The 20588-nt window shown below is 40.0% G+C and overlaps 2 protein-coding genes across 5 annotated transcripts in view; one reads left to right on the top strand and one right to left on the bottom strand.

Moving 5' to 3' along the window:
- Positions 1-1183, bottom strand: part of TRMT12 (tRNA methyltransferase 12 homolog) — an 83799-nt gene extending 82616 nt beyond the window's left edge. For 2 of the 3 annotated variants that reach the window (XR_010837496.1, XM_067017472.1), the window contains exon 1: positions 676-1182. The gene's annotated coding sequence lies outside the window, so the exon portion shown is untranslated. Of the gene's footprint in view, positions 1-675 lie in introns of all 3 variants that reach the window. The other variant, XM_067017473.1, reaches the window with a different exon arrangement.
- Positions 1184-1233: 50 nt separating this feature from the next.
- TMEM65 (transmembrane protein 65) overlaps positions 1234-20588 on the top strand; it is a 45481-nt gene continuing 26126 nt past the window's right edge. The window contains exons 1-2 of one of the 2 annotated variants that reach the window (XM_067017477.1): positions 1234-2088; positions 16978-17058. In XM_067017477.1, the coding sequence (XP_066873578.1) occupies positions 1803-2088; positions 16978-17058 (367 nt within the window). In that variant the 5' untranslated portion in view covers positions 1234-1802. The remainder of the gene's footprint in view (positions 2089-16977; positions 17059-20588) is intronic. The other variant, XM_059043428.2, reaches the window with a different exon arrangement.

Below are 20588 nucleotides of genomic sequence, written 5' to 3'. Positions count from 1 at the left end.
GAAAGTCTCTACAAAGAGCTTCCACTTTCCACAGAGAAAATTCTTGTCATTATTACACCAGAGGCACTGCCCTGAAATTTAAAAATTAAAAAAATTGCTTTCCATGTTTAAGTTAGAGCAGTGGTTCTCAAATTTTGTGTGCATCAGTATTAACTGGAGGGCTTGTTAAAACGCAGACAGGACCCAACCCCCAGTTTCAGATTCAGGAGGTCTCTGGTGCAGTACACAAATTTTCATGTCTCACAAGCTCTGCTGTCCAGGGACCACACTTTGAGAACCACTGGGTTACGGCAGTAGGAGGATTTAGTGATACCGTTCCTCCCTTGACTCGAATTTATATATTGCATTTACATTCTTATAGCACATTTACTGCATACAAGGTCTCGGGCTGGGTGCAGCAGTGGGTATGATAAGGATAAGATTTAGATCTTGATTACACTTGAGCAGATTTATTCTCTAAGTGGATCTATTCTCTAAGAAGACAGGAAGCCTAAGTGTCTTTAGACAGGTTCAGATCAAGCAGAGATCTCCTCCCTTAGCAAGAGATAAATTAAAGCTTGGAATAGCAGACCCTATGAACTGGGGCCCTGAAAGATGCCTAGGACACGTGGAAATGGTGGAGGATCGCAGAATTCTTTCCACCTTGGCAAAGAGAAAAAAACCAACCAAACAAACCTGGACAACCACCTGGAAAAGGTCTGTGACATTCTTGCCTCAGGCTCCAGCGTCTCTAAGCTGCTTGCGTCAGAACAGGCAAGGGTGTTCTCAGTGTCAAGGTCTCAGTCCCAGACTCTTCTTGGGAAGGGGGAGAACTGGCCTAGCCCTCCCTCTGGGGCTCCCAGAGCGGGTGCCTCGGAGACCCGGTTGTCTGGCCGAAGTCTGGGTGTGCGCGGACTTGGCGAAGGGCGCGGCCTGGGCGCTTCAATGTTCCAAAGCCTGAGCAGGGCGCTGTGGCCGGGACCGTGCCGGGCGAGAGGGCCTACACGCTGGAGCATCGTTCAGAACCATCCTCTGATTCAGGCACCGCGCTAGGGGGGACCGGATGGCAGCCGTACTACTCAGGCAACCGGAGGCCAGCGCAAGGGGCAAGGTCCCTCTCTTTCTCCACCTTCATGCTTCGGAGGGGGTGGGGACACGCGTGCACCCTCTTTAGCACGGAGAAAGCGCGGCCCGCAAGCCTGCACAATGCGCCTGCGCGGCCCCGCCTCACCCACCCCGCCTCTTTTCTTCGTCCCGCCCTGTTACCCCCTATATTGCCGCTAGGGGTAGCGGCGGCGGCTGTGGTCTGAGAGCGCGGCTGCTTTGAGGGCGCGGAAGCCGTACGGTGTGGGGACTACGGCTGGCAAGAGGGTGGGAAAACCGGCGAGAGGAGGGCGGTGCCGGGGTAGGGCGGTGCCGGGGATGGGCGGCGCGTGGCTGACTCATCCCTCTGGAAGATCAGACTGAGAGACACAAACCCTTGCAGAACCCGCCCGCCCGCGCCCCTCCTTTTTGGTTGGGAGGCGCCCGCCCGCACTGCCCGCCCGCCTTCTCCGGGAGCGCTCTCCCGGCTCGGCCGCCTCAGAGAAAGTTTTTGTCGTCGGGAGGGACCGGAGGCGCCGCGAGCCTTTGAGAAGGGAAGGAGGACTGAAGACGAGGCTCCAGCCGCGCGGGCCCGGCGAGTGCATGGTTCCCGGTGCCTCGGCTGCCTGTCAGGAGGACATTGGGGCGGGGTCGGGCTGAGCCCAGCTCCTTCTTCCCGCGGGCTCGCCAGAAATCGCCCTCCCGGACTGCCGCGGGGAATCCCCGCTCTTCAGCCCGCCATGTCCCGGCTGCTGCCGCTGCTGAGGAGCCGGACCGCGCGCAGCCTGAGGCCGGGCCCGGTCGCCGCGCCCCGCCCGCCGTCCTGGTGCTGCTGCGGGCGGGGGCTGCTGGCGCTCGCGGCCGCGGGCGGCCCCCGGGAGCTGGGCACCCACCCCAAGAAGGAGCCCATGGAGGCGCTGAACACGGCGCAGGGCGCGCGCGACTTCATCTACAGCCTGCACTCCAGCGAGAGGAGCTGCCTGCTCAAGGAGCTGCACCGCTTCGAGTCCATTGCCATCGCCCAAGGTAAGGGGGACGCGAGGGGGGCGAGCCGGGGGCGGAGGGGCGGGTGCCTAGAGCCCTCCCCTACCCCGCCTGCTCCCCGGCCGCCCGGCCGCCCGGCCGCCCGGCCGCCCCTCGGCCTGGGCCCCTTGCCGCCGGCCCCCTCGCCCGCTTGGCCTCGCGCCTGGGAAGTCCGGGGGGGCGGGGGGAACTTTGCGCCTCCTGAGTGTCCCCGGGACAGGTAGGACAGGCGCGGATCATGCCAGGCAGCCAGGGCCAACGCTTGGCTGGTTCCTCCCCAGCCTCACAGTTGGAGCTTCAGCCCCAATTACCAACCGACGTTGATTTGATTTTGTTTAGATTTGCTGCGCCTCCCGTCCCCCAGCCCTCCTGTCCCCCTGTAGTCCTTGCTGCTTACTTGTGAACATGCAGCCATGCTGGTGGCCTGCGGTGCCTCCTTCCAAAGCGCTACAAAGCCGGGAGGCAGGGGGAAACTTCGCTAAATGGTTATCAAACGAAGACGTGTCAGGGTCCGAAAGAAGGGATGTTGCTTGGTTAAGGCAGAGGTGTTCTCAGCGGCTTGTTTGCGTACACCTCCAGGTGGATTCATTTAAGCAGCCGAAGGAAACATTTTCCTGGGAAACTGAAAGCGTGCATCAGACCAGCAACTGCAGATGCATACTTGCAAGCCCATCACAGGCTTGGTGCTGCCCAAGTTAGACTCCCGTTTTTGTTGTGCCCCCAGAGGATGAAAGAATGCAGTAGTTAAGAAGGTATTTTTCTGGAAATCTGTGGCTCTGCAATAAAAAGCGGACTTCTGCTCAAAAATAGTTTGGAATGGTGAAAGCCAAGCCATTTTTAAGCTAACCTGTTAAAAGAGGATATTTTTCAAACCGGTGCAGCATGCTGGTATGTCAGAATTTGAGTCCAAGTGAAAAAGCTACAAAGTCAGAAAATCAGAAGGATGAAAGGGCCCAATGATCAAATCATTCAGTCCTAAGATACTTTGGCCATTTAAATACCGTGATACAGACAGAATACATTGCTGCTGTTTTATGTTATACATTCTGGTGTGTTGGAAAGTGATTTGTGTTTTTTTGGGTTTTTTTGGTTGTTTGTTTGTTTTAAGTTTACTCCTCCCCTCCCTCAAGGTTGGTAGGTACATAAGCATTCCATAGGTTCCGTAAATTAGGAGCGCATTTATTTGGAGCAAGGCATTTGATCTGCCACAGGCACTTGAAAGTGCTTCTTTGGTCTATGTTCAGGAATGGAGGAGAGAATTGTCTACCTCATAAGCAGGACTTTTCTACACTACTTCTTTAGAAACTTTTCATTAGTTGTGCCTTTTAACTGCTTTTTTTCCCCTCCGTTCAGGGAATTGTGGACCAATTTATGGTATTGGATGATTCCAGACATTGTCTACCCACAGTGCTTCTATAGGAAAAATGTAACATCACAATCAATTTGGTTACTAAATGTAATCATGATATTACATGAAGTCATAATCAAATACTAGCATATTTGTGAGCTATGTGTGCACTCTGTGGTTTTAAAATATTCACTTCTGAAAATGTGACCCTTGGAAAAACTATAAAGACATTCATGCTAAACCATTAGTTTTAGGAATCTTTCTCCATGGGTTTGAACACACATTTGGCCTTTTCTAAGTAATTGCTTGGAAATTCTGCATTAACATTGTTACAAGATTGGAGGGCCTTATTAATACGATTTTATGACAGTGCATGAAAAGCATGTCCTGTGATACAAATGGATAAATTTTGCCTCATACCTTATTATTTTAGCACATGCCAGTAGGAATGCTACATTTTCCAGTGAAAATGGAAAATGTATTTTAAAATTTAACATGGTTTTTACCATTCTGGAAAGGACCTATAAACTTCAGTCAATGGAGATCAGTTAGCGTCAATTAAACTTAATAATACATAAGTTATATGAGAGAGAAGTTAGTAATTTAAGTTGTCTTTGTTCAAGATAAAGGATATAGGAAACAATGTGGTATTCAAATGCTTATTTGACTTAAAAGCTAAAGAACTTCAGAGTTTAACTCAACGAATTTTGCCAATGTTGATGACTAAATTATTGCTCTTTGACTCAAATGACACTTATTGATGATGATGCTTTAATTTTTAGTACAGTCTTAGTGTTCCTCGTTGTTTTCAATATCAATACATATAGTTTCTATGGAGATAACTGGCATCATCACTAGTAAATTACCCTATTCATTAACCATTTAAGGTAGAGAGGATTTATTATGTTGAGAATGCATACAGCTCATTCTATTGCTGAAATCAATTTTTTCCCCAGACAAATGAAAAATTGCCATGTCTTTCTTTTATTGTTGCTTTTTGAGTGTTTTTAAATGCTCAACCCATGTATTAAATATGTATGTACTAAGTGCACTTTCTAACGAAATAAATTACGTTAAAAGAGCTGTTTCTTACAATAGGAAATCTTACGCGTTCTTGGAAAGAGTGCTTGCATGATCTAATGAAGTGTTTTGGATTTGGTGTGGAAACATTACAGGAAAAGAAAATCTGTATTTTGAAATGGAAGTGGGGTCTACTGTTGAAATTTGTTATATTTGCCCTTATCTTTCTTATGTGTTTATCAGTAGGCATTTGATATAGTCTGTGACAAGATAAAGCTTTAGAATCAGTTTGTAATAGATAAGGCAGACTTTGTGGGATGTCTTGTTATAGTTAAGTAAGATATTGTGATTTTTAAATTACAAACTGATTTCTTTCCTAGTTTTAAAAAAGTTGATGTTCTGTTCTCAGTTTATCTGCTCAACCCGCTCTCTATTCTGCCGGAAAGAGTCCGTATTCGTCTGATAGTGCACTGTTGGTTCAATGTTTTTATAAGTAGGACTGGCAAGCTGATGTTATTACTATTGCCTTTTAATTTTAGCTGAGCTTTTTAAACCAACTTTGTTTTCAAGTTTTGCAGTTACTATTTCTATTTATAATTATTTTAAAAAGTTTTTAAATACCTATTTGGTTTTTGAAGGATGAGAAGTGCTCATTGCATTAGTGAGTTCTACATTGCTGTACAACAAATTACCCCAAAGCACAGTGGCTTAAAACAAACATGTATTGTCTCATGGTTTCTGAGGATCAGGAGTCCTGGGGCAGCTTAGGGGGATGTTTCTGCCTCAGGGTCTCTCATGAATTTGTAATCAAGCTTTCAGCTAGGGCTGCATCATTGAAGTCTTGACTGGGGCTGGAGGAACCAGTTCCAAGAAGGCTCACTCACATGGCTGTTGGCTAGAAGTCTCAATTCCTTGCTGTGTGGGTCTCTCCACAGGGCTGCCTGAGTGTTTCAAGACATGGTAGCTGTATTCCTCCAGAACGGGTGATGAGAGAGAGACACCTAAGCTGGAAGTCACAGCCTTTTATAACCTGGTCTTAGATGAGATAGTCCATCCTTTTTTGCCCTCATCATACACTGTGGGAGCATGCTATACAGGCAGGGTGTGAATACCAGGAGGTGGAAATCATTGGGGGGGGGTTCATCTTGGAGGCTGCCTTCCACACTTATTTAGGTGTTGTAATTAATGCTCAATGGAGAATTACACAGAAAGGTAAGAGCTGGCTTTTGGAGAGGCACAATGGAAGATATGATTTGAAAAGAGGACCTTCTTAGGGAATATTTTTGTTAAATGTGTACTTAAAGTATTTTTAAAAATGAGATTCTTTTTATATGTAGCGAATAAGGGATGTTTTGGGGAAACAGAGCAGTTTTTCTGTCAATGTTAGATCTGAATCAGCTTGCATTTTTTTTCTGTTTCTCTGTGTAAGTGATAATTGTATATGTTTAAAAAATTATTTTTACAAATTTTTTTTACCATTTATCTACATCCATATAGATACACCATATAATTCTAAATTTAATCTTGTAGTTCCCCACCATTGTGATTATTTACTTAAGGTAGCATGAGTTTTGTTTTGAGAACTTGCATATAGCATACTTAGAATACATAGAAACAAATATGATTTTTTGTGGAGTTCCAGTCCACTAGGGATCTTGGACTCTTAACAAGAGTATCCCCATTCTTCTCAGCTCTTTGTATAGGATTATATAATAAAGTGGCAGTGTTGTTAAGCTATTAGCCTCTAGATGAATTGGAGATAATCTTGGCTTTTGCTCAAAGAGAATAAGAAAGAGGGCAAGAAAACATTTCATACTCCAAATTAAGATTGTGAATAGATATTTAGGTGCCTTAGTTGAAACAGTAAAAGTGGTATAAAGGAATAACTAGACCTGCAAGAGGAGAAGAACAGCATGAAGATATGAAATATGGATTGAGTCAGGAAGAGTGAGTGATCTCTAATAAGCTGAGAGCTTCTGTATCCTGGCCCTGGATAAATAAATGAAGCTTTGTTACAATCAGTTATTTTACCAATATGGAAAGAACCTAATTATAGCAGTATATTCCAGCAAGCTTAATTATGATACTTTAGAGTTAACGGGAATGTTGGAGTAGCCCTATAACTAGGGATTACTGCCTAGAAAACAGATAATATAAATAGGATTTTTTTTCATTACAAAATGGATATATTCTATTTAACAATCTTTAATCATCATTTAACATGTAACTTGAGGTCCAGAGTTATTTGTGACATAAAACAACGACCGTTCCATTATTTCCCATGATTTTGTGAATCAGGAATATAGGCAGGGCTCAGCTGGGTGATTCGTCTCTTTCACGTGGTATCTATGGGGGTCACTCGGTAAACGGCTGGCAGATGAGCTGCTCACAGAGTCCAAGATGGCTTCACTCACTTGTCTGGCACTTTGTTGGACATGGCTGGAAGGCTGGGTTCAATAAGAACTATTGACCAGAGTAGATGCATGTGATCTCACCAGTATGACAGTCTTAAAATGGTCAGGACTTCCAGAGAAAATGTTCTAAGAGAGCTAAGTAGAAGCTGTAAGACTTTGTTATCAGTTTCCCATTGTTGCTGTAACAAATTGCCACAAATATAGTGGCTTAAAACAACACAGATTTATTCTCTTAGAGTTCTGGAAGTCTGAGGTCCAAAATTAGACTTCAGGGGCTAAAATAAAAGTATTAGCAATGCTCTGTCCTTCTGGAGGCTCTAGGGGAGAATCTGGTCCTTGTTTCTTCCAGCTTTTGGTATTCCTTGGTTCTTAATCACATTAATCTCTGCTTCGGTTGTCACATCATTGACATTTTTGCCTCTTTTTTATAAGGACCCTCGTGATTACATTTAGGGCCCACCTGGATAGTTGAGGATAATCTTTTTCAAAATCCGTAACTTAATCACATCTGCAAACTCTCCTTTGCCATATGAGGTGATGTATTCACAGGTAGGAGGATTAGGGGAGGGGTATTATTCAACCTACCACAGTTTATGACCTAGCCTTGGAAGTCCCAGAATGTCATTTCTGCTGCATGCTATTGGTCAAACAAGTCACTAAGACCAGTCTAGATTCAAGGGAAGGGAAATTAGGAGAAGATGTTCTATGTATGCAACCATAACTAATAATTGTAGTTTGTTCCTTTATATCCTTTATAACATTTAAAAATTAATCATTTCTGTTGGAAATCTTGTATTACATCTTTCTTTATTATTAGTTTTTGTTTGTTTGTCTTAAGACTTTTGACCATTCGTTCTTGTACTGAGTGCCAGTTTAGTGATAGTGATTCGTTTGATTGATAGATATATAGAGAGACAGAGGGAGACAGAGATGTATAGGACTCTTTCCTCTATATCAGGACATCTTAACCTTGGCGGTATTGACGTTTGGGCTGGGTAATTCTTGTTGTGGGGCTGTCCTCCACGTAGGATATTTAGCAGCATCCCTGTCTTCTAGCCACTAGATGCCAGTAGCACCCTCCCACCCTCCTCACCCCAAGTTTTGTGTACCAAAAATGTCTCTAGACATTGCCAGATATTCCCTGAAGGAGACACTGGGTGGGAGGAAAGGGAGGAATTTAGCAAAACCAAACTGCTTGAGGGCCATCGCTTTATGTGAAATGCTATATCAGACTCTTCACCTCATTATCAAATAAATAAGCTTTGTGATAATTCTTTTCCTTGATTGTGATGTCCTTTCACTTCTAAGTTCTTAACTAAATTCTAAATATTACACCCTTAGAAAATAGGGCTTCCAGAGAAGTCAAACACTGCCATAGTTGAATTCACCAGTAATTTGCTGGCGTTCCTCTCAATAGTCACTATTTTCTTACTTTTTATGGCAGTTGTGACAAGCAAATTTTTATAAAGATGTCTGTAGATAGGAAAATTGAAATAATATAAAGTCTGCAACTTTATAGGATCATCCAAAGGGTCAGGCAGAAATAAAGATAATGGATAATCTTGAATGTTGGGAATGATCTGATGTTGAACCACTATCAGTGGCAACTGTTTTAGTTTTTCTAAAAATAGTGATGAATTTGTATAACTATACTCTTACCTGGTTTTCTCTGGCATGAGAGAATATAAAGCTAACTGGAACAAATAGGGACCAAATTCCTGAGTGCAGATTTTATTAGCATCTTGCTCATCAGCTGAATTAATTGGTGTGTAAGATTCTAGCCTTGTCTTTGACTCATAGGTTTATGCTTTAAGTGAATGAAAAGAATGACAGGAAAGCAAGTAGTTATATGTTAAAATATAATAACGTAGTTACCTCAAACCATCTGGTAAATGAGAGACTCTTCTAGACAAAGGACCTTCCAGGTAACAAAACGTCATTCCTCTTTTTTTTTTTTTTTTTGAATTTTATTTCTTTTTTTTTTTTTATACAGCAGGTTCCTATTAGTTATCCATTTTATACATATCAGTGTATACATGTCAATCCCAATCTCCCAATTCATCCCCCCACTCCCCCACCCGTGCTTTCCCCCCTTGGTGTACATACGTTTGTTCTCTATCTCTGTGTCTCTATTTCTGCCTTGCAAACTGGTTCCTCTGTACAAAACATCATTCCTCTGAACCTCTGAAACGTTTACTTTGACTGTGTTTGATGGCAACATATTTGAACGTACTGCTTTTTTCTCTGCCTTAGTAAAAGTATAACGAGCACAGTTTTGCTTGTACCAGATGTCCAAGTCCTTGTATACTGTATTTTAATAGGATGATTTTCTTTGGGGCTACTTAACTTCTGTTTGTAGAGATACTGGTCATCACACCAGATGCCCCCAGAACGCGGTGCTGTTTCCGTTGGCATGCTTTCAGACCGTGTCATAGTGCTGGCGAGGTGTGTCGGGTTTGTTCTGCCCCTGCCCCGCTCCATCCCCAGTGCCCTCGGACGCTCTGCCCTATCCTCATTCGTCCCTTGTGGTAAACTTTGCTGCTGTGGAAGGAGGTCTGCTTCTCCAGCATCTCTGTTGTTGTTTCTAATGTCTGCTCTTTGTCACTCTTCCATGGTGATTTTTTTTTTTCCTTCTTATTTTTCTGTCAGTATCTCTTTCTCTCTTCACCCTTATGCTATTCAGTAGGGTTTAATCTTGATAGACATTTCAGGGTCATAGACCACTACTCTCCTGTCTCGGCAGCTAGCCAATCGCACCTATCACATTGTTATGGACCTCTGACACTTCAGAACTCACCCTGAAGATCTTGTATTTCTGCTAATGTTACGATTATGGCTATTCAAAGGATGGTTGTTGTAAATACCTGAAAGGCACTTAGGTTCAGAGAAGTTTAGGTTAAAATGGTGTTCTTTACTTGGTTTAGTTTAGATTTTCTGTCTTCTTTCTGAGTTTTAGGGTAGACTATTTAGGGCACTGGGTTATTAAAACATTTGTAATTTTGAAAATAGCATGATATTTTGTAATATAACTTCTGAATTTCTGTTGTACAATGGTTCTTATATTTTATAGGAGACATCCCACTGCTTACCACTATTGCTGCTGCCAACACCATTTTCATTACCATTACTTAGCAGTTATTGAATGTTTGCTACAGACATACTGAGCTAATTAAGTGAGTTTTCATGTAATTATTATTGTTTACTTCTCTTGGAGAGAGAAGGAATTATCTTTATTCTATGGATTAAGATGCTGAGGCTAAGAGGAGCTTGCCCAAGATCCTAAAACCTCTGTGGCAGAGTCGAGTTTTTAGCTTAGCTTTGTTTGACTTTAAAATCCCTGTTCTTATTATTGCATCTTTCTGTAGATATTTGTACCTGGAATTTTTTTAACACGTGCTGGGAAAAAAGGTAACAACTCAAATGCTCAATAAAAGTCACATGTGCTGGTAGTATATCTTAGTCTACCTTTTTTATATGTTTGCATAATATACACATTCAATACAAAAGCAAATATAGCATCGTTACTTTAAAAATTAGGGAAATCAAAGTAAAATCAATGTGCAAAAAAGTTTATAAATTGTGGGGGGATTTTGAAAAAGTCAGAAAACTAGTATTTGGGACTTCCAACTGTTATAAATCTTTAACTTTCTAACAGTTATTCTAATTTTCCTTTAGATTTATAAATGAGTTTTAAAAAAATCTAAACTTAGAAAATTTATTTGTGTAACAAATATTTGTTACTCTCCCTACCATAATAGACTCGGTACTGCATATTGGAGGTGTGTCAGAGAATTAATTCAGGGAAATACTCTCATGAAACCTACATTTTTGAGGGAGGAAAGATAAGAGCAATAAAGTAAATAATAAAATAATTATAGATAGTGTGTGCTATTAGAAGAATAAATAGAAGGACATTTACTTTACTTAAAGTGATCTGGGAAGGCCTCTGTTTAGGTAATATTTAAGCTGAAAATAAAGGATTGAGAAGAAGCCATTCATTCAGACAGATGGAGGAAGAGCATTCTCAGAAGGAAAAGCAAATACCAAGAGCCTGAGATAGGAAGGGACTTCACATAGTGTAGAAATTGAAAGAAGGCAAATATGAGTGGAACTTAATGAACAAAGGGTAGAGTGGAATGGGATGTGATGTAGGTAGGCAGAAGCAGATTAGCCAGGACCTTTCTGGGTAAACCATATGAAGGCCATTCAAGCATTTAAGCATTAGTGAAATAATGGTATTTGAAGAGCCCTCTGGTTGCTATTGGAGAACAGATTGGAGGGTGCAAATGTGTAAGCTGGGAGACCACTTAGGAAGCTGTTACAGTAGTCTAGGCTAGCAATGATGGTGGATGAGACTAGGTGGCCATAGAGATGAAGAGGAGGAGATGGAGTCAAGATATACTTGTGAGAGTGAACTGGTAGGACTTGCTGATGGGTTACAAAGGGTCAGATAATTAAGGGAAAGGAAATAGTAAGTGATGACTTATGTTTCTGACTATACTGACTGAGTAAAAAGTGTTATTATTAACTGTGAGGGAGAAGACTGGGGAAAGAATAGATTTGGGGGTGTGGAGCTTAAAGTGTTAATATTGGACATGTCAAATTTTAGATACCTTTGTGAATATAAATGGAGATGTCAAATAAGTAGGTGTGTGTGTTTATGCATGTGTGTGTATTTATACACTTAAATCTGGAGCTCATAGGAGTTTAGGCTGAAGATGTAAGTGTGGGTGTCAACAGCTGTATATAGATGGAGAGGAAGATCCAGGACAGAACTCTGAAAAGCACCAATGTTTATTGGAAGGGAAAATGAAGAAGGATCAGAATTAGATTGAGGAGATTGAGGAGTGTCTACAAAGTCAGGAAAAATAACAAGAATAGTGTATTCCAGAAGCTAAGTGAAGAAGACAGCATTTCAAGAAAGAGGGAATGATCTGATGCTTTAGATGGTTCAAATAAGAGGAAGACTGGCGGGTGGGAGGGTGGAGTAAAGAAGGTCTATTGGATATAATAACACAAAAGAGAGTGATGTCTTTGTCAAGAATTTTGTGGGGAGAAGCCAGATTTTAGTTGGCTGAGGAGGGAGTATCAATAAGGAAGGATTGGGGCTTCCCTGGTGGCGCAGTGGTTGAGAATCCGCCTGCCGATGCAGGGGACGTGGGTTCGTGTCCCAGTCCGGGAGGATCCCACGTGCCTCGGAGCGGCTGGGCCCGTGAGCCATGGTGGCTGGGCCTGTGCGTCCGGAGCCTGTGCTCCGCAACGGGAGAGGCCACACACACACACACACACACACACACACACACACACACACACACGGAAGGATTCAACTCTTTAAAGGGAACTTTGGATATGGAGGGCAGGAGGTGTTGGGCAGTAGCTTGAGTACTACTAAGATTCCCTCTTTCCTCATCGGTCAGAGGTCTGAACTATTTTTAAATGTATGTTACTAGTTTACTCATTTTTTACAGAGTCCTGTGTAGAATTCTAGTTTATCAGAGAAAAATGTAATATCACAGGTAAGCAAATTATACCTCTTTTTAGCAGTATTGTGTAGAAAATATACAGGCCATTTAGCAAGTAATGTCTTTTCATTTTCTTTGGTAAGAAGCTTAGAGAAATCAAGAAGATGATTTGAAACAATACTTTCAAATTAAAATACCTAAAGGCTAGGGAGAACATTTTTTTCCTGGGATGTGGGACTTTAAGTGCTAAAACTGGAAGAGTCCTAGGCAAACCGGATGGTTAGTCACCCTACCTGCCCACGGGTGACAGTATTTTTGCCGTTCTCACAGATTAAGGCTTTTGACTCATAGGAGAGGTTGAGAAAGGGATCCAGGTAGAGTTTCATGTCCCTTCTGCACTACCGCTTTTTCCCTTCCTCTAGGTCTGTACCACAATGGACACTTTCTTAGGGCTCCTTCTATTACCTTTTGTGTCTGGTGAGATTTCTGGTGAAAGAACCTGCAAGAAGGTGCAGACTCCCACAATTTATTTGTACCCTAATGCCGTCACACTGTTGCACTGGCTGTCCCTCTGCCTTCACCTGTTCCCTTACTATTCTAGCAGTATCCTTATGGTGTCCGGTTGCATCTGTCTCAAGTAAGCATGTGCTAACGTCTCCTCTGTCCTTGCAGGTGCCTGCCTCTCTTTTGATTTAGGGCCAATTGTTTGCTTTGTGACTTGAGTTCTCTTATGGGTTTGAAATGTCATAAATTTGAATTTAGTTTGACTTCATTTCACTGTAAGGGTGGGAGCAATACTCTTTGTAGCTCTCTATATCCCACAGTGAAAAGTAGAACTTGCTTCACAGTTTAATGTAGATATAAAATGATCTGGGTATCTTACTGAAATACAGATGCTGTTTCAGTAGATTTGGGGTTGAGCTTGAGTTCTGCATTTCTAACAAGTTCCCAATGATTCAGTGCTACAGGTCCAGGGGGGCATTATTTTGAGTAGCAAGGTTATAGCAAGTGTTTTTGTTTTTAAGGTGAGATAGTTGAGTTCATGTAGATAAACTCATGCATCCTTGCATTTTGAAAGGAAACAGGCAAACATGTGAGAGTGATAATGTAAGATGTGGTATATTTTGTGAGCTGGCAGAATTTTGTTTGTGTGTTAGAAAGATCTTATGGTTTAAAAAAACATTATTATAGCATTTTTTTCTACTCAAAGGGACCTGTGAAGAACATTACAAAAAGTGTGAATTGTTAACACTGATTTTATAGTTATGCAACAATCACTTTTGAGTAATAAATGCTGTGTAATAGATTTATTCCTTTGTTCTCATTTTTTTCTTTCCCATTATTACCTTGAATGTACTGTTCAGTGGTTAGTCTCATTTCTTCAGTGAACCAAGTCCTGTATCATCCGTTTTTCTTCTGCTTTTCTTCATCCTGTTCTTCCTATGTTTTCCCCACTCAATTTTGTATTACTTTTAAAATTTAGAAACAATCTCAAATTTCTGAAAAAGTTTCAAGTGTAGTACGCTAAGATTTTTTTTCCTTCCTCTGAATCATTTGAGAATAAGTTGCTGACATGATGCTCTGTCATCCCTGGCACAGGGTAGGTTCTTTGGGAAGCAGTCTCTGAGACAAAATTTAGCATGCAGGAAGTTTACTGGGAGTGCTGTTTGGAATCCTCACCTTAGAAAGGGAAGGGAAGGGAGGAGTTTTGGGCAGAGGTAGAAGTAAAGTGATGCAGTCTCAACCGAAGCCTTAGCTGAACCTGAGGAGAGGTCTAGAGGTAGAACGACCCTTCAGTGCTGTTCTGAGTTGGGTGAGAGGTCCAGGCCTCTTCCTCTGTGAAATGCCATGCGGAACTGCCCTGGGCAGGGGCGGAGCCTTGGGTGAGGCAGCATTCTTCAGCTGAAGCAGTCCCCTAAGAGGACCGTCGCTGAGGGCTGTTTCTCGGAAGGACTTCGGGCAGCTGAGGATCAACTGTGCATCACGATGCCCACTACAACTGGAGTGCTTTGGCCTGTGCTTCCGGCCAAGAAGAATACTGTCCCATATAAGCCACAATATAACATGGATAGATTACCACCATCTTATTCTCTGGAATTCAGGTTTCACCAGTTGTCCCAGTAATGCTCCTTTACACCAAAAAGATCCGGTCCAGAATCACATGTTGCATTTAGAATTTCCTTTATTTGAAACAGTTTCTCAGTCTTTCCTTTGGCTTTCATTACCTTGATAGTCTTGAGGATTAGAGGCCAGTTATTTTGTGGCATATACTTCAATTTGGTTTTGTCTCTTTCCTCATGAATAGATTCCAGGTATGCATCTTTAAGTAGGAATATCACAGAAGTAATTTTATGTTCTTTTTTCATCCTATCAGTTGCTCATGATTTTTCTTTGTTCCTGATGATGTTAACTATTTCTTGGTTAACCGTTTCCTTTGAACATTTGACGAAGTAATATCTGTCTGACTTATCCACTAGACAGTTACTATTTTCCTTTTTGGGAACTGCTGTTTTTTTTTTTTTTTTTTTTTTCCTGCGGTACGCGGGCCTCTCACTGTTGTGGCCTCTCCCGTTGAGGAGCACAGGCTCCGGACGCGCAGGCTCAGCGGCCATGGCTCACGGGCCCAGCCACTCCGCGGCACGTGGGATCTTCGCGGACCAGGGCACGAACCCTCATCCCCTGCATCGGCAGGCGGACTCTCAACCACTGCGCCACCAGGGAAGCCCTATTTTCCTTTTTGTAATTAATATTTTGTGGGGAGGTACCTTGAGTCTATGAAATATCCCATTCCTCATCAACTATTCAAGTTATGAATTCATATCAATATATATTCATGAATTCTTACTCTATTTAATGGGTTACAATTCATTACTTTCATTTTTGACCCTCAAACAGTCCCATATTTCACCAGTGGTAACTCTTTCAAGTTGGCTTCTGTGTCTTTTTGACATCGCCATTGCTCTTTGAACGTTTCCTTACTTTTTGGCACCATGAATATTCTAGGCTAATCTTAGCACATTTCCTACCCTAGTCCTGGAATCAGCTATTTCTATAAGGAGCCCTGTTTTTTTTCAGAGTAGAATGGTATTTAGAAACCAAGACGTGCACATTAGGTGTGCTCATAGCTATTAGGGTGTTGCTGTTCTCAGGCCCCCACAGTGGACAGAGTTAGTGAATATATGAATGTATGTATTTATATACATAATAAATATTATTTATATTTCTCTATCCATATCTATTATAACATGAGTTGATAATAATTTTTCCAATCCTGATCCAACATCACAGGGTACATTCTTGTTTCTGTCTTTCTGTATTTCTAACTTTATTCTCTGATGGAAAAATACCTGACTCCCATTATCCTTAATATATTTATTCTTTTGATCATTCCTCCTACATGTCACCAATATCCCACCACCACCATTGAATTTATGCTCATTTCATTAAATAATTCATTTTTTTGTTATTGCAGTCAGTCCCTGCTTTACACAGTTCCCATAAGCATGAATTTTAATAACCATGTTTTAGTTAAATAACACCAGTCCCCAGCAACAAGGATCAAATTTTATTTACCACGGTATATTAACTCTGAGTAGTTGCATAAAGTATTAACTTTGGTGCTAGATCCTCAGTCCACAAATCACTGTGTAAAATCAGGGGGTGCCTCATGATTGTGACCAATCGTATCACTCTTTCACGGTCTGTCAGTGATTGGTCACTACTTATCTGTTATTTAGTTCACACACAGTCAGCAAAATGTGTAGTTGTGTTGCCTCCTTGTCTCCCAGTGATAAACCTATAAGAAGTTTAAAAAAAAAAAGATAATGAAAAGGGAATGGACTAAAAAAGATGAAAATGCAGCAAAGTGATAATGCTGAAGTGAAATTTTAATCAAATGTAAATGAGGTTATAGAAGAAAAAGCTGACTGTGGGAATGTTCATACTGCTGTTGAACTGCTGCCATTTGAGAGACTCCAGATATGCAGCCAGAGGAGCTAAGAGACCACAAACTTATGGACATGAATGAGGAAAGTGAGAAGGTTGTGATGAAAAGGATGATGTTCCAGAGAAGTGACTCTGGTAAAAATTTCACATTAAAGGAACTCTCAGATATTTCATGATATTAAACATATGAAAGATAAAATGCAAGCTATTTCACACTTAGAAAGGAGTGTGACAATTCACCAAGGCATAGAAAAGATGCTTTTTCCATATTGTAAGGTATATGATGAGAAAGAAGAGTGCTAGCACGATTGAAGAGACTTTTGATCATTTAATTTTTTTTTTACAAAGCATAAAACACTTTATTTCTTAGTGTTTCTAATATTTTAAATTACAGTATATTAAATAAACATCAGTTTTACTATTTAAAAACTTTCCCTATGTATTTATAACTGCCAGTAAGAGAATTTTTAATGTTTTAGGAAAAAAAATTTTTTTAAGGTCACAGAACAATTGTGATTTTTCCCATCAGTTATTGTTTGCTTTGCAGCTTGCATTGTCATTTTTATGTCCCCACACTATTGTGCAAAATGAGGACTGCCCATATTCTAGCATGTTTCACTTCAAAATTTCATACACATTTGAAAACTTATACATATTTTATTTATATTATTGCTTGAATACATGGATTTAAAAATATTTTTAGCATGCAGGTATCCTAAACCCGAGATTGCCATTGTGAAGCGAGCGAAGGAGGTATCATCAGCAGAGACCCCTGATAGTTTTGGTATAGTACGATCTTGCAGTATTGATTGTTTGTCAGATGTTTAATGCAACTGGAAAAGCATCTATTTGACAGAAGTTCTTGCTTGTTTGAAGTAGAATGCTTTGGTTATAGTGATAGTCTTTTTTTGTTGTTTGTTTGTTTGTTTGCATCAGTGTTTTAGACTGTCTACAGAATATTTATTTTTATTATCTAACCCTAGACCTTGTGGATATGATCAACTAATAATTGCATGCTTAATTAACTGAAAGATTACATTTATGATCTTAACAAAAGACAAAATCACTTATATTTAATTATATTTAAATAACATATTTTCAAAGTTGTTGAAATAATGAGAGCAAGTGAGACATAAGAAGCAACAAAGATTATGTATATCTTTAGGATGAATGAGTAGGATAAAAGGACCACACACAGGGAAACCTTCAGAATATTGTAAAGAGAAACTGTTTTTAAGTAACTGAACTTTAGGAAAATATATTTTAAGAGTATATTCCTGAATAGTTTGGAAGTCTTATGTAAGTTCACTTTAATGCCATTCATGAACTTTTTTCAGATTCAGTTTCCATGCAGCTTGATATCTAACTTCTGTTGCACGTTGTGATGGTGGTGGTAGAGGAGGAATTGTGTTAACTGAGTGTGTGTGTGTGTGTGTGTGTGTGTGTGTGTGTGTGTGTGTGTATGGGGGGAGGGGATGGAGAAATAAAAATATTGCAATAAATACTTCTCTGTCCATATTTTATTTTTTGATTACTATTTAATATATATGCGTTGCCTAAGAAGTATAACACAATGTTTGGAAAGGAATAAGAAATATTTTATGGGCCAATTGAAACTTTGTAAGGATAAAAGATAAATATAACTCAGTTTTCTTAGGCTGTATGTATAGTGTCAAGGGCAGAAACTACACTGTAAGAACCTCCGAGAAATGGAGAGGCATATAGTGTGTGTGTACACACATACACATGTGTATATATTAACATATTAGGGCAGTGCAAAAATCCCCCAGTTTGCTCTACTTTGCCAGTTCTAATGTAACTTTAGACAAGTTAAAAAGTTTAATCTCAGTGTGTATGCAGAAGTTAAGCATTTAATGAAAATGTCTTTTGAAGAAAAAAGTTTTAATTTTGGGTTATTCTATAGATTGTTTAGTTAGTCCTCATTTTTAGGACAGTGTAGGGAAAAAGGAATGATACTTATTCTATAGATAATGGCAAATGATATCACTAGGAGGTAAGGTGCTGCTGAACAATAACTAATTGTAGGATTTAACCTGTCAGCGATCAGCCTTTGAGACTCAGTCTTCAGTTATATCCCTACTCACTGTAGCGTGCTTCTTCATGAATGTTTAGGTGGTATGCCTCTTATTTTTTTTTTAAATCCTACTAGCTATATAATAAACAAGAAATATAGAATCAGAATCTTAGAGCTAGAAGGGATGCAGAGACCCTAAACTCCTCATTTTATGTAACATGAAACTGAGATCTAGAGGATTTATGATGTAGTCAAGATTTGGTGACTAGTTATATATATACATATATAGCAGGGCAGGGATTAGTGTCAAGGCTTTTGGATTTTTAGTTCAGTGCTCTTCACTATAATAAATTTCTTCAGGGTTAGCAGGGGAGATTAGCGCTATACTATAGGGTATCCTGTTGTTCTGAAACCAGTAAAAACCATGTAACTTTCCCATTCAGAAAATATTTTATTTGTTAACCATAATAAATCAGTTGATTTCCTCTTCTTTCTTTTAACTTTGATGGATATTTGAAAATGATGTATATTAAAGGGAATGATATTTTAGGGGAGAAAAAAGGAATTTGAAAAGGTATTAGTATTTTAGTTAACTGTTTTTACTTCAATTTCAAATACTAATGCATGACCAATGTTTTGACAGTGTTTTATATATTCATATACAATTGATTCTTGGTTCTTTTATGTTTTCCCATTGAGAATTTACTCATTGAAAGAGAAGTAGAGCAAGAGAATGAGAATCTGGGTTCTAGACCAAGTTGCGTGTCCTTGAGTAAGTCACTTAACATCCCTGGACCTAAGTGGCTGAATCTTCAAAATGGAGAGTTAAGTCAGTATACTACCAAGTGGGCATACTACTGGTATTTGGGCTGGATAATTCTTCATTATGAAGGGCTCTCCTGTGCATTGTAGGATGTTTAGAATCCCTGATGCTAGTAGCATTTCTCAGTCACTATCACATCCACAAACAACCCCGCATTTCCAGGCATTTTCCAGGGTGAGGTAGCATATTGAGAACCACTGGCAGATTGTTTCTAAGGATCCTTTCAGCTCTAACACTCTGTGAAAGAATTTTTATTTGGGGAATGATTGAAAGGGAAAAAGGCAATGCACTGACTGAAAACTCTCTGCTCCTTCCTAATAGTAAGCAATTTTATTTTAAAATGAATGTTTTCTGGGGATTTATGTCACCATACCTACAGATATACCAACCACTTATGATGTTCCAAGATGAATAATTTTTTTATAACTCACTTTAAGCTTTCCATCTATAATATAATGTATCCATGTTACGTATACTTAGTTATATGATTTTTTTTAATTTAATGTTATATAGTACTGTTTCTTTCCATACCTAATAAGTAAAAGTAACAAGATCTGACTCTTTTTTTTTTCTTATTTTGGCCACACCTCGCAGCTTCTGGGATTTCAGTTCCCCGTCCAGGGATTGAACCCAGGCCATGGTAGTGAAAGCGCCGAATCCTAACCACTAGACCATGAGGGAACACCCCAGATCTGACTTTTTTTTAAAAAGTTGTATTGTTGTTTTGATATCTTAGCCTTTTTAAAAAAAGGAAAATCATTATATATAGTAATTATTTGCCTTGTCTCTTTTCCTTTGGCATGAAGGAAGGGAAGGAATATAGTCTGTGTTAAGTAGTGTATATAATTACTCCAAATACACAAGTAAGATGTGTAAAAGCAACCACAAATCAATAGTATGTTTGATTATCCTAAAAAAAAAACTCCATGAGATGACAGACATAAGAGAAATAAATTACTGTACATCTAGTATTTACTATTTCTTAAGCCAGAGTTAAATAATTAACAGGTTACTACATTAATGAGGTTAATAAAGGTGATGATTAATTGGGTACTATCACCTTCCTCATCATTACTACTGTCCAACTCCTGTCCTCAACTTTTATACCACTGGACTGCCTCAGACCAGGAATTGGTTAGCTGCCCTTAAGTAAACTGGATCCCAGTCTAGGTTGCATTGAAGCCCCAGGCTGCATGTTACCTTCCCCTGAAGGTTAGTGAGGTGACAGTATTGCATGATCTAAGTAAAAATTTCTTTACTAAATAATGTACAAGTTGCAGTGAACTTTTAAATGCTAAATAAAATTACAAAATCATACTCAAATACTTTTTGTTTTGGTCTTAGCTAAGGCATGTATTTTAAAAATAATTTAAAAGTCCTTTTATAATTAATAGTCATTATTTTAAAAGACAAGACCTGTTAATTGAAATTTACTAAAAATTAAAAAAGTTCTTTC

Source organism: Kogia breviceps, chromosome 17, assembly GCF_026419965.1.
Source record: "Kogia breviceps isolate mKogBre1 chromosome 17, mKogBre1 haplotype 1, whole genome shotgun sequence".
NCBI classification, from domain to species: Eukaryota; Metazoa; Chordata; class Mammalia; order Artiodactyla; family Physeteridae; genus Kogia; species Kogia breviceps.
Note: the sequence above shows the minus strand (reverse complement) of the source record. Positions and strands in the feature narration are given on the sequence as shown.